This window comes from Myxocyprinus asiaticus, chromosome 37 (assembly GCF_019703515.2).
Source record: "Myxocyprinus asiaticus isolate MX2 ecotype Aquarium Trade chromosome 37, UBuf_Myxa_2, whole genome shotgun sequence".
NCBI classification, from domain to species: Eukaryota; Metazoa; Chordata; class Actinopteri; order Cypriniformes; family Catostomidae; genus Myxocyprinus; species Myxocyprinus asiaticus.
Window position 1 is genome coordinate 26,394,340 of NC_059380.1, and position 14,700 is coordinate 26,409,039.

The 14,700-nt window shown below is 38.1% G+C and overlaps 1 protein-coding gene across 1 annotated transcript in view; it reads left to right on the forward strand.

The window, feature by feature from the left end:
* The window catches only part of LOC127428203 (sodium- and chloride-dependent GABA transporter 3-like), an 80,845-nt gene that overhangs the window by 50,446 nt on the left and 15,699 nt on the right, over positions 1-14,700 (forward strand). The window contains exons 8-12 of the mRNA XM_051676386.1: positions 34-137; positions 421-545; positions 6,125-6,237; positions 6,437-6,574; positions 8,898-9,000. Coding sequence (XP_051532346.1) covers positions 34-137; positions 421-545; positions 6,125-6,237; positions 6,437-6,574; positions 8,898-9,000 — 583 coding nt within the window. The remainder of the gene's footprint in view (positions 1-33; positions 138-420; positions 546-6,124; positions 6,238-6,436; positions 6,575-8,897; positions 9,001-14,700) is intronic.

Consider the following 14,700-nt stretch of genomic DNA (forward strand, 5'->3'; position numbering starts at 1 on the left):
TGTGCCGGTGTTATTAATTGGTGATTTTTGCAGGTGTGGGTGGATGCTGGCACTCAAATCTTCTTCTCATATGCCATCTGTCTGGGCTGTCTGACTGCGCTCGGCAGCTACAACAGCTATAATAACAACTGCTACAAGTGAGTGTACAGTCGCAACTTATAACATCTAATTTATAACATAACATACTCTATGTTGGTCATGTTACTTAAATTCTGTTTTAAACACAAAGAGCTATTCCCTTTAACTAATGTTACAGTAACATAAACAACTTTTAATGTTATAATGTATTACATGTAATAAAGTTAAAATATATAACCTTATTGTAAAGTGTTACTTAAATAACAATAATGTAGTATTTGTGTTTCCATTTTATATGCATATATTCACAGTGTATGTGACATGCTGCATCTCTGTTTGCAGGGACTGCATCATGCTGTGCTGTCTGAACAGTGGCACAAGTTTTGTGGCAGGATTTGCCATCTTTTCTGTGCTGGGCTTCATGGCGTATGAACAGAATGTACCAATAGAGGCAGTGGCAGAGTCGGGTGAGTGTGTGTGTGTGTGACAGAGAGAGGACGATGTCTAAGTGTGTTGTGTTTGGACTTAAGCAATTTAAATTCTCTTTTCAGAAAGGCTTTTTATTGTATGACCTATTAAAAAATACTGCATTACTTATTTAGTGTAATAGAGCAAGACTCACTATATTGATTGAAATATGCATTGAAGGGGAACTGATAAATGATTGTGTTTTCTAAATCAAACATTATTATTAAAATGGTGTATTGTTTGAGTTAAAGATTTGAACAAACCCCTAGCCCTAAGTATTAAAATTGTTAGAGCTGTAGCCCTATGATGTGGTAGCATAACAAGTGACCTGATTTTGAGGTATTTTACCAATCCTGCTTTCAATGCAAAGTTCAGTGCATAACTCTGTTTGTTCCAATCTAAGTCTGAGTGATCAGTTCAATCACTATTTGTGCTATGGACATGAGGGTCAGCATTAAATACAGGTGTAAATGGGGTCTAAAACATTTTGTGATCGGATCACAAATGCTTATCCATCCTGAATGTGTCCCGGACAGCAGCGAAGTACCACCCCTCACCTGTCAATCAACCGCTGCATTAAAACAAGAGTTTAAACTTTGCCTGTTACTTTTCTTTCTTTTTTTATTATTATGCAGTAACATACTGACATAGTGATTGATGTATGTTGTCATGAAATCAGAGACCCGCCCCTCGAAATCTGAACACAAGTAGTCACAGGGGATGCATTTTAGGGACCAGGTGTAAACAGCAATGTGTCTTGCCTAACCACATGTGATCGGATCAGCCAAGACACATCTTAATACCAGGTGTAAACAGGCAGGGTTGGGAGGGTTACTTTTTAAATGTATTCCACTACAGATTACAGAATACATGCTGTAAAATGTAATTTGTAACATATTCCATTAGATTACTCAAGGTCAGTAACGTATTCTAAATACTTTGGATTATTTCTTCATCTCTGGTAGATTTTTTCACTTGTTTCAACTATAAAAAATCTGCCAGTACAGTAAAAAAAAAACATACATATGTTAAAAATACATTCTCTGAAAAAACAAAATATCTTATGCAGTGTTGTTTCTAAAACAAGATAAATCAAATTGATCTTGTTTTAAGGATTTTGGGATATTTTAACAGGAAAACAGTACAAAAATTATTATTAAGAATAAGATTTTTGCCCTAATATCAAAGGTCTTACTAGAAAAAAAGAAATTATGATCCAATGTGAATTTTCTTGATAAAAAATATATGAGCGTGTCTGGTAACATGTGCATGTAAAATGGCTAGAAATAGCATTTTAGCTTAGCGTTAAGCGGACAATTTACACAAGGTTTATTTCTATATCTTCTGCTCCAAACTTACTTCAAATTTACTTCTCTGTCTGCACATATGAATGTAACACATCATAAGAAAGTGTTTCACCGCTGTTCAAATGCACTTTGGATCGCATCATTTATAAGTATAAATGTTTTCCATCTGAAAGGACTAAATATTAAATGAAACAAATGTCAATAAAATGCAAAGTAATCTCTTCAGTAATCAAAATATTTTTTGAATGTAACTGTATTCTAATTACCAATTATTTAAATTGAAACTGTAGTGGAATACAGTTACTTATATTTTGTATTTTAAATATGTAATCCCGTTCCATTACTCCCCAACCCTGTAAACAGGGTCATAGACATTTGGGAGTGGACTCACTTAGAACACATAAAGTTTGTAATTTCTGCATCACTATTGTCACCGTACGGAATTGCAAAAATAGACGTTTGTGTTCAAACAGCTTTCTGAATACACCCCTGTCTGCTGTTAGTCAAACAACAGATTGTCCCGCCCCCAACTCACACCATTCGTTGAGTCAAAGTTATTGTGTCAATATAGACGGGTCGCTCAAAACAAACATAGGGATGTTTATAATGCCACAGAAACACAGTGTTTACAGTTTTCCAGAAAATTAGCCTACAAATGGCTTCCTTACAGTTGTATCTGCATATTAAGTTGGGATAAGAAAAAGTATTTTAACACAGAAAAAGTTACACACTTCATATTTAAGCAAACATTTTCACTTAAAGAATAACCAAACAATAAGCTTAACAAATCGTGAAAAAGTATCTAAATCTACAATATGTGTAATTTTTTTTATTTTTGGAGAATATTCTTGCTGGGTAGCCTTGTCCACTGTGGGCTTTCAATGGTCCAAAATCTTTCTCATAAAAATACATTAAAGTGCCAATGCGTTCTGCAGCTGTGTCACGTTCATTTTGGACACACAGATTGCTCTCGTCTGGTTAGGACACAGTGTTATGTTAAAATGTGCCAAAAATGTCCAGGAAGTTTCTCCTTGAAATGGGCCAGGGGGCGTATTATAGAAAGATCCTAACTTTAGAGTCCTATCTTATCTGTTTGTAACCATTGCAATTTCAGTTAGGATCTCATTTAGGGCAAAAGATATTGTAGAATAACATTTCCTAAGAGCATTATCTTATCTTAACTACAGATAGGAAAAGAGTATTACAGAAGCATCCCAACTTACCAAAAATCTTTAAAAAGTGTCCTAACTCTAGGACAACCCTACTGGCATCCTAACTGAAAACTCATTTGAAAACATCTAGGTTACTATTGTAACCCTGGTTTCCTGAGAGGAGGGAACGAGACGTTACATCGATGATCGACAGCAGGGGTCACTCCTGAGGGCCCTGATCTCTCTGAATGGCATTGGCAGATGTCTTTCGAAGTCCCGCCTTCCATGCTCAGTGAGCATATAAAAGGCAGATTGGAAGACAGCCTCCTCAGTACATTCGACTAAAGAGGTGAGAGGATCTCTAAAACCTTTCAGCGGCAATCAATATTGTGGCAAGGCTATGTAATGTCTCGTCCCCTCCTTTCAGGGAACCAAGGTTACATTAGTAACCTAGACGTTCCCTTTCAAGTTGCTCATTCAGAATTACATCGATGATCGACGACAGCGGTCCGTATACCACAATGCCACAATACTGATTTGGCTGCACTTGCTACCAAAAAATGTGGTAGAAAGTTCGCAAAAAAGCTCGCTTCCAATCATGAGCAGGGAAGAGTTTGGGACAGTGAGTGTCACCAAAGTGACACTACTATAGTCCGAGTGTAGCCAATTTTCTCTACAGAACTCACGTCAGGTGAGGTGATGAACTGTTTGGAGGGAGGACTGAATTCACAGTCCTTTGATCGTGGTTATTCAAGGGGCCGCCAGCACGGGCACCTTAAACTGACTGAAAGAAGAGTTAAATCTTCCCCTATGGAATCTAGGAAAACATCACTAAATTAAATGATCCTAGTAACTTGCTTTGCCGTGTGGGGAAGCAGTTAAAATGATTGTAACAGATAAAGGATGGTCAAGGAGGAGGCGGGAACCGGCTGAACAGTAAACATAAAGTTTAATAAGAAACTCAGCATAAAACAAACATAAAGAAACACAGACACACATGTAATGCGGCCACATGCGTCTCTCTCTCTCTCTTTCGAACTGGCACCTCCAGCTCCCCTTTATCTTGCTGATTCAGCACTGGCCCGGCCACGCCCTCCTCCTCGTCACAGTGATAAAGGATAAAACCCAATGTGATAACTGCCTTACCTTTCTAGGAGGCAGTTAAAACAAATTTTTAGAGACCAACTGTCCCGCAGGCACCAGAGTGCTGCATGACTTAAGATAGAATTGACCCCATACACTATGTGGAGAGAGTTAAAACATTCTCCCATCCAACACAAAGTTGTATCAATTGCATAAACTTTTACCCACGCCCAAGAGTAAGCCATGCCCCTTGTGGAGTAGGCTTTAACCCCCACCGGGCATTCTGAGCCCTGTGATTCGTATGCTAAATGAATAGCATCTATGACCCAGTGAGACAGCCTCTGTTTAGAGACTGCTCTGCCTTTGGACCGGCCTCCAAAGCATACAAAGAGCTTACTCGACAGCCTAAGCTTGCGTGTGTGCTCAATGTAAATGTGCAATGCTCGCACTGGGCAGAGTGTGTGCAATATACTTTCTTCCTCCGACTGAAAGGGAGTGGGAGAGAAAGCCTGTAAGGTAATCACCTGCGCATTGCACAGGGTGGATAAAACATTCAGAATGTTGTGTAGACAATTTTAGGCTTCAGAGAAGAATACCAACCGTGAATATAGCGTATTGATGCTCATTCGCTTGCAGTGAGCATATTGTGCATCCTCAAACACCGATTCAGCGTGGGCGCTTACCAGGCATGAAATACAGCAATCATGCCCATCCTGTGGAGAGACGTGTCTACTGCAGGAAATACACTTGTGATATACCATCCTTAAAAGGACCTATATATCACAGTGTTACTCCTTTAGTTTGTTTTGCCTGTTGAAAAACACACAAATGCAATAATAAATGTAAAGATACACTTCTCGTCAGGCACGCAGGGAACAGAGGATCTTTCTGCTAAGCAGGAGAGAAGACACTGTCCGCTGAACTCTGTGCAAACTCTCGATGAAGGCGTGATCCACAGAGAGAGATCCGTACTCAACCTTTGAAGGAGAAGTTCTGAGGAGGCTGTCTTCTGATCCGTATAATGTATATGCCATGAAATTGTTGTGACAGAAAACCGTTCAGAGAGATCAGGGCTCTTGGGAGCGACCCCTACCGTCGAGTCATCGACGTAAGATCGAGTGAGTGAATTGAAAGGAACCAAGGTATGCATTAAAGGGTTAATGATATTTGTTGAGTATCACCATTACTTAGGTTTGTATGTCAAGTGTTGACATCTACCGGTATGTGCCTAATCCTAATTAAACTATTACGTGTGTAGCCTGTGCCTCTCAAGAAGAGACCATCCTGCACTGCAAAACTTGTAGGGTTGACAGTAAACTAAAGTGTTATATCTACATACAATTTAAGTTCAGCTAACTAAACTGAAGTTTTCACAACTACATTCAAGCCCATGCAAAAGGCACTAAATATAATGGGTTGAATAAAAAACAATGTTTTTTTTACAGTGCCTGCTGGTCTGGGACAGGTGTCTCTGCACTCCCAAACCAGAGCCAAGCTAAATGGCATCATTAGAGTATTCCACCAGGACTGCCCAAAGACTGTCAGTTTAAGCTTATTTAACTTGGACATACTATCAACAGCATCTATTACTTGCTGTTAATTACCATAGAAATTAAACCCAACAGGTTTAAAAAACAGGATCCCTGGGTTTCATGAAGGCTGTCTATGGAGAAGATTTCTAAAACATATAGAAAAAAAAAAGAAAAAAAAACTTTTTAATGTTAAAATGTACTAGTATATACAGTATAGGAATTGACATTAACTAAGATTAATAAGTGATTTTAAAAAAATTTTTTACTGTTAAAATATAGCTGGGTTTGCTGAGAGTCTGATTGGAGGTTTGCTGGGCCTGTAAAGATTTAAACCTCCTGTCCTAGATGACTGACAACCAAAGAACACAGAATGGTGTGTTTGCTTTCCATCTGTCCAACAAAATGAAATAGAAAATATAAAATGTTGGAAATGGATGGTGGTGATGTGATATTATTGTAACATATTAAAGGCATATTTGTTATTTTAATGTGACACATATTTTAGGTCCTGGTTTAGCATTCATAGCATACCCTAAGGCTGTGACCATGATGCCATGGTCTCCGTTGTGGGCCTGTCTTTTCTTCTTGATGCTCATCTTCCTCGGACTCGACAGTCAGGTGATATTTGCATACAGCCTGTTTACGATTCCTTTCAATGAGTAGTTCACCATATTTGAAAACTCTCTTATTATTTACTTATGATGTTACAAACTGATATGCATTTTGTTTCCTGTGAAGCACAATAGGAGAGAAATTCAAGAATTTGTATTGGCCAAATGAAGATTTGCTCTTAAGCGTTACTTTCCTGTCTATCTAGTTTGTGTGTGTGGAGAGTCTTGTGACTGCAATTGTGGACATGTATCCGAAGACCTTCCGTGTGGGCTACCGGAGAGAGCTTCTCATTCTTGGCATGTCTGTGGCCTCGTTCTTCCTGGGTCTTATAATGTTGACAGAGGTAAAGTAATTTCCCCATGTACTAATCATTGTTCTCTGGAATGTAACATCGTCTTTACATCGGCATTAGTATTGTCCCAAAAACTTGATACATGTTTCTCAGTGATGATTCATTTAAGCAATAAGGGACAATAGGCTGTGCTATATTGTGAATATTGTTAGTGCTAAAGGGCATTGTTAGGCACAATGCAATGTGGAATATATTTACTCTCTTCACAATATAGCACAGCCTCAAGTCACTTTTTATAAGTATATTGCTGCACAATAAAATTACTTTTTTATGACATTTTGTGTCCTCGATTTTATTACGTAAGCAAATTCATTAAGAATACTTCACCAAAATGAGATTTTTTTTACTCACCGAAATATCGTTCCAACCCCGTTTGAATTTAATTTTTATGTGGAGAACAAACAGATATGTTTCAATGGATATCATTAGCCTTCTTTTGAATAAAATGTTAAAAAAAAGCTTAAAATAGGACCCAAAAGTTTAATAAAATTAGTCTATGCGACGCATGCATCATGTTCCAAGTCTTCTGAAGGCATACAACAAGTTTTAATAAGAAACAACCTAAAAGTTATGTTTTATTTAAGATATTTCATATATTTTTCAGTGCAAATCTTGTCGTCTGTTGCATGTTCATAAGCGCTGAGAGCTTGCGTGTTCACACGAGAACTTGTTGTTTAGCACAAAAATCAATGCAAGTTCTTGCTTGAACATGCATATCACCGTGAATGAGCTTCTGTCAATGCTCATGAACACACAACATAAGGTCAAGATTTTCTTTGACAAATAACTAAAATTTTGGGTTGTTTCTCACAAAAAATCTATTGAATGCCTTCAGAAGACTTGAAGTATGCAGGAGTCGCATTGATTACTTTTATGATACTTTTGAGTACTTTTTAAAGCTTTTAAATAAGGCACTGTGTATTGGAAAAATGGCCCGCGATTTCAATAAAAGCTTATTTATTTATTTATTTAAAGCATAAAAAGGAAAGTCATTTGTGTTTGGAACCACATGAGTATGAGTAAATTATGATATCATTTTCATTTTTGGGTGAACTATTAATTATTCTAACTCTCTGCTAGAAGATACAGTATAATCTTTGACATAGCAGAATGCTGTAGTAATACTGTATTGACCGTTCAGCATCCAGGATCGAAAATGTTTTATTAAATAGAACACAACCTTCTGTTGGAAACATATGCCATCTTCTCCAGATCTGGACATACTCGTGTTTTTCTGAACCACATGCTGGCACAATAAGTAATCTGATAAAATAAGCATGAAACAATTTGATAAGCAAGCCATATGTCTGAAACTGTCTAAAACCTTTTTTTTTTTTAATATTATGTAATAAAAAAATAAATAAAAAAAACATAAAAAAAAAAAAACAAAAAAAACATGATGTGTAGTGGATTTTACCTTTAATATCCGAGGCACCAGCATACAGTGTAGACTGCAGTGTCTTGGCATATTGCTGTCACTACCTGGCAAGTCACTGAGGCTTCCTGTTCTGTTTAATGGCTGGACCTTGGGTAAAAATAGGCCTGAGACAGGAGGAAGAATTTTCTGTAAAGTGCAGTCAAGTGAACATTTCCACTGTGTGTTTCATGAATAAAACAATCCGACTGTGGAATGGAGGCTCTCTTGTGTGGAATGTCAGAAATTCTCTGTTACTAGGCAGGAAAAATGCTTTTAAATATGTGCAGCCGCTCGCTTTGGCATTTTCCCTTCTGAAAATTTCAGCATTCATCAATGTCAGCAAAAGTTGTGAGATACAGTATAGGAGAGGCACACAGCATGTTATTATTTTAAGTAGGATGAACCCGAGCTAGAGACCAAAATTTCATATACGTGTATTTTATTTGTATTTATTTTTTTACTTTAGAAAGTAAGCATCATATGGCAAACATCCAGAACACCCTAGAATCCACATAGACATGCACTATAAACAGCCCAGAACACTCTTGCAACCACATAGTAACGCCCTTTCATTCATCTACAACACCCTAGTGGAAGTGTGTGATATTTTTCGTTTTTTATTTTTAATAAATTTGCAAAGATTTCAAACAAACTTCTTTCACGTTGTCATTATGGGGTATTGTTTGTAGAATTTTGAGGAAAATAATGAATTTAAACAATTTTGGAATAAGGCTGTAACATAACAAAATGTGGAAAAAGTGAAGCGCTGTGAATACTTTCCGGATGCACTGTATGTTGAGACATTCTGTGCTTTTTAACTCAGTAATCTACAACTGAACACCTTGCATATTTTTCCTTCATCTCCTCTGACATGTGCGCAACTTTGTTCTCTGTCAGGGTGGCATGTATGTCTTCCAGCTCTTTGACTCGTATGCAGCCAGTGGCATGTGTCTGTTATTTGTAGCCATCTTTGAGTCCATCTGCATTGGCTGGATCTATGGTAAGTGTTTTTTCTTTTTCTTTTTTCTTCTATTACCTAAAGACATATATCTTTAGTCTAAACACTTCGTCAGCTGGCTAATTTTCACTCACTGATAAATAAAGTAATCTCTAAAATCACTGTTAAGTTCTTCTACAGAGTTTTTAGAATTTTTTGCTTCTTGTTTCCATAGTAATGAACCTGTTTTGTACACTTTTATATATATATATATAAAAGCAAATCTTGGTTCTAAGATGTTGAGTTAGCAATTATATCGATTCTTCCACTTTAAACCTTGTTACAATTTAGTGCATTAATTATAACTGAATAATGTCATAGCACAAATGAGGCAGTCTTATTTAATGTTGAATCTAATATAATCTTTATTATAATCTCTAATTTACAGACATATGTTTTTTCTATTTAAATATTAATGTAAATGTTGAGGCTGGTCACAGTGTTATCATATATCTGTAGCTGTCGTGCCACCTGCTGGCAAGAGTCAGAGAGTTCATTTATGTTCACAAGCAGGTGTACAACGATTTAAGTGTACTTTAAGGATTTGTATTGTGTTTATATATATATATATATATATATATATATATATATATATATATATATATATATATATAAACACACTGGTGGCCAGAAATTTGGAATAATGTACAGATTTTGCTGTTTCAGAAGGAAATTGGTACTTTAATTCACCAAAGTGGCATTCAACTTATCACAAAGTATAGTCAGGGCCAGTGTTGTAGTCAAGACCACAGAGACCAAGTCAAGAACAAGACCAGAGTGTATCGAGACCGAGACAAGACCAAGACTTTGAGGGGTTGAGACCAAGTCAAGACCAAGACCAAGGCAGAGTGAGACTGAGTCAAGACCAAGATCAGACCAGTGCAAGTTCCACACTGCATGACACACTTACGATAAAATGTGGAACATGCAAACCATAGGCACTCCTCAAAGTGATCTGAAAGATCCACATTCCCATAAAAACACACAGAAAACAAATGAAGATTCTTCTTCATTCAACTCTTTTATTGCCATATATATGTGTGTGTTCCATGAGAAATGTCTTGATAAAATAATCAAAAGGCATTGCAGAGGTGAATTTTATGTGTGTGAATTTTCCTTTGTTTTCTATGAGCAAACAAATACAAACAAACACTAAGGAGCAGAAATCATCTTAACCATCTTTATTCAACACTCCTTTTCCAATTTTACCATCCACCTAAAACAATAAATTTTTTGTGCAAGCATTGCATCAGGTTTTCTGGATGACTCTTCCCCTAGAAACCATCATTAAGTGCAGAATATATCAAACAATTATTCAGTACTTAAGTCTTCGTTTTTCTCTGTCTTTTCTTAAACAATATAGTAAGTTTCATGTTGTTTTTGAACCAACAACAAGCCTTGTATAAATGTGTGCAATTTGCTATCCACATTGCTAAATTTAGAAAATAGAACAAAGAATGCCAGACATAAGCAAAGCAGCCTATTTAAAATGTACATTTTTCATATAAGTGGAGGCATAATGCATTACTCGGTCTTCACTCTCTGCTGTCACATCTCTAGCTCTCTCACCCAAGTGAGGGAGCATTACCGTGGTGTGTAGCATTTATATCGGAGCTGACATTAGCTAACATAGATGTAACGTAACTTTTATATACATTAGCTACATAGCTTTATGTGGCCTGTCTCGTCATTGTTTATCACAAGCAAAAACATAACTTGGGAACAATGCCCTGTCCCCTCAATCTCTCACAAAATTAACACTGCATTATCTACATCCCTCAATATATGTTAACTAAATTATGTAGCTTGTGCAACTAGCTAGGTGGCAAATTGCTGGCAAGCAACTGAAACTAGCAAATAAATACATAGTAAATACATAGGTAGCTAATATGTATAGTTAATACTCGCTAAATCTCTTTGGGTTAGGAGTGAAGATGAGTTTAGGTACAGATGCTACGTTCCATTCAAATCGGATGTGTGATATTCCACTTGATATCGGCGATCTCTGACTAAAGGCACTCCAATGCCACATGCTCTGAAGATGTCATTAAAGGAAACAAATCTGCTATGCTCCTGTTAGCTTAGCAGGCGTTTGACTGTCATCAGAGATGTCTCATAGAAACTCAATTCATAAACAATCTGCAACGCTAGCATTTGTGCTACAGATGTACGAGTATAATTTACCATGTTTGAACACCTGCTACTCTGCTAACGTTTGTTAAACAAGCTTTAATATCATGTAATGTAGGAACTTTGACTAATTTATCAATATTATTTAATAAGAGTGAATGTTTATCACTTATTTTGTATATCTTGTCGTGGAAATTCTCAATACGAATACAACCTACTAATCTGGCTTCTTCACCACGGACAATTCAAACAACTTCCAGTTATCAATATAATATAATAAAATAATATACTACAGTATCTCAAGGTAATTCCCTTCCTGAATACTTACAATACAATCCAATACTTCGAGGTAATTCCCTTCCCGAAGTATAGTGACGGCGTCCCTTCAAGAAGCTACTATCACTACCTCAAACCACACGTGAGCACCAGGTCTTTAGCATCTATACACTCTCACCGCCCTTCTCAGGTGTACGCTGGTCCGATACAGGATCATTAATACTAACTCTGAGTATTACAGCCTCACCCCGAATGCAGGTCTATAGTCTACCAACACTATCACTGTCCCTACTGTGGTCCTCTGAGCATAGAATATGTAGTACTTCTATTCTGCAGCTGTGCAGCATATACCAGACACGACTCCCAAGTTGCTCTTTGCAGGAATTAAGTTTTATTCACAGCCAGGAGCTCACTGGTCACAACAACCAAGAGAGTCTCTCTGAACAGAAAGATACATGCACATTTATATCTTACAGTTGATTAAAAATCAATGTCACTCAATTCTTCTTCACTGTAATTGGTTATACTGTTCTAGTGATTGGTTTGTAATGATCTAAGCAAATCATATGACTGTTAGTTCTACTGTGTTAAGCACTTTTCGGTAAGACTAGATTCTTTGATCATGTGATGTATACATGGTCTTTGACCTGAGCATCCTTAGTCTGCACTTTTCTGCACATTCCATGTTAAAATACCCTTTTGACCAATTCTGAAGCCATTACATAAAACATTTCCATCACATTCCCCCCTCTGATTGGTTTTACACAATCACATTCTCAATTGTGGTTGCATTATCTCATAACATGGATAAATTACCTGCTCTTCCCCTACTTACAATTTCTAAAACCCTCTGACTACTTCTTCAGTTCTCTCTGCTCTCCAAGTATCGAAGACATTTTTCTCCAACTTCCTGCTCTCCTAACACTTCTTGAATTAACTTTTTCATTAGTGCATGAATACATTTAGCAGTACATAGAATCACAAAAAGTAAAATAGGCATAAAAAACTTGATTATTGGTCCCAGAAAATTACCAAAAGTATCATGAAAAAAATCAGAAATCCAATCCAAATTATCCTTTGGACCCTTGTATTTTTCCTGTTCATCATTCTACCTTTAGGAATTTCTCTTTTAGTCTAGATTCTAGTTGATTGGAAGTAAATCAGCATAGCTATCAGAATTGCAATAGGATAGATATTATGATTATCACACTCAATTTGAACCCTTTGCTGGCCCACAGTCGATCCCAGACCCCATGCTCGTCCGACCAGCCCCACAGACATCTCAATAGCTCCATCCTCCAAGAGGTTTCTATCTCTTTTCAGCAGGTGTAGTTCCTCGGCTCCATTTACATGCCGTCAGGTTGGTGAGGTTTGCAGTGCAACACGTATCGTCAGGTATCATGCTCGGAAACCTTGATGGCAGTGTTGGTTGTCAGGATGATCTCATATGGCCCCAACCACCTTGGACAGTGCCACGCCTTCCTCCGGAAGTCTCTGACCCAGATCCACTGTCCTGGCTCGTAGGAAAGTTGGGGTTCGTCACCTGGAACCAGCAAAGCAGCTTTCACCTGCGAGTGGATAGATTTGATAGCTTTAGTTAAAGACATCATATACTTTCTCAATTGTTCATCGACCGCCGCAAGGCCCTCCTGGGGAGGAGGCTCAATTCCCACTCGCATAGGCTAACCTGTAAGAATTTCATGTGGGCTGAGGGCTGTTCTGGTCCCTTTCCGGGCTCTCATGGCCATCAAGACTATTGGAAGGGCTTGAACCCATGTCATACCTGTTTCTGCCAAAATTTTACACAATTTGGTTTTCACAATCTGATTTGCCCTTTCAACTGCGCCTCCACTTTGTGGGTGATAAGCACAGTGAGTTTTCAAATTTATTCTCAATCCGTTTGCCAATTTTGTGATTACTTTATTTACAAAATGTGTCCCATTATCACTGGACAATCTTTCTGGTACTCCCCCACCTTGGGATAACTTCTCTTATTAGAGCTTTTGCTACAGCCGTAGCATCCGCTTTTCTACTTGGGAAACACTCAACCCACTTTGGAAACATGTCAACAATTACAAGACAATACTTATAACCTTGGTATGGTGTCAACTCAATGAAATCCATCATGATATGCTGAAAAGGAAGTTCTGGTGTGGGGTGGGCGGAGCAAGTTTGTGGATTACTTCATCTCCCCACGTTATTCGCTGTGCAGAATTTCTCTGCCACAACTGTAAATCCTGGGGCCTCCCAGGGAGTTCCAATTAGATCACTCATTGGCAATTTTGAGGTGTGGTCTGCCTTTGAGACCACTTTGCGAAATGTGGATACAATTGTTTTGGCAGGAAAGGCCTTTTTTGTTTTTGCATCTTTCCATACCCCATCTTCACATTTTGCTACCCCCTCTGACCAACATTTTCTCTCCTGATCGGTAGCCATATTTTGAATTTCGATCAACATTGGTGGGAGCTGAACATTATTGGGCGCCGGAGATGTGAATGTAGTTAATGCGATTGGCGGTTGATGTGTAAGTGCAGCATTCTTTGCTGTTCTGTCAGTGAAATCATTACCTCTTGAAACGTCATCGTTGCTCTTTACATGTGCAGCGCATTTACAGATTGCAATTTCCGATGGAAGTTGTAGGTTTTTGAGCAACTTGTCAATCAATTTTGAATGCGCTATAGGTTTCCCATTTGCAGTAAGGAAACCTCGATTTTTCCAAATTGCCCCATGATCATGGCAGATGCCAAATGCATAGCGTGAATTAGTGTAGATCGTTACGAGCGTATCTGTGCTAATTTACACGCTCGGGAAAGAGCTACAAGTTCAGCAGCTTGTGTGGAATGGTGTTTTGGCAAACATGCAGTTTCTACCATATCGAACTGGGAACAAACAGCATATGCAGTTGACAGTTGACCTGTATCTGGATTTCAGAGACACGATCCATCAACATAGAAAACCAATTCAGGGTTTTGCAAGGGTGTGTTGCTTAAGTCGGGACGCGGTTTTACCACAATGTCTATGGCTTCCGTACAATCATGAGGATCACCATCATCCTCAGTAGGTAGCAGTGTGGATGGATTTAGTATGGTGCACCGTTTCAATGTGACATTGGACATTGTCAGCAAGATGTTCTGCCTGTGCAGCGAATGGGCAGCAGTTAAATGAGCCGTTCATGACTGCATCAGCAGAGCGTGCACTGCCTGTGGAACAAACACAGTTAAAGGGTGGAATGCCACCAAATCTGAGCACGCTAAAACAGCTTCAACAGCGGCCGCTACCGAACGAAGGCACTGTGGC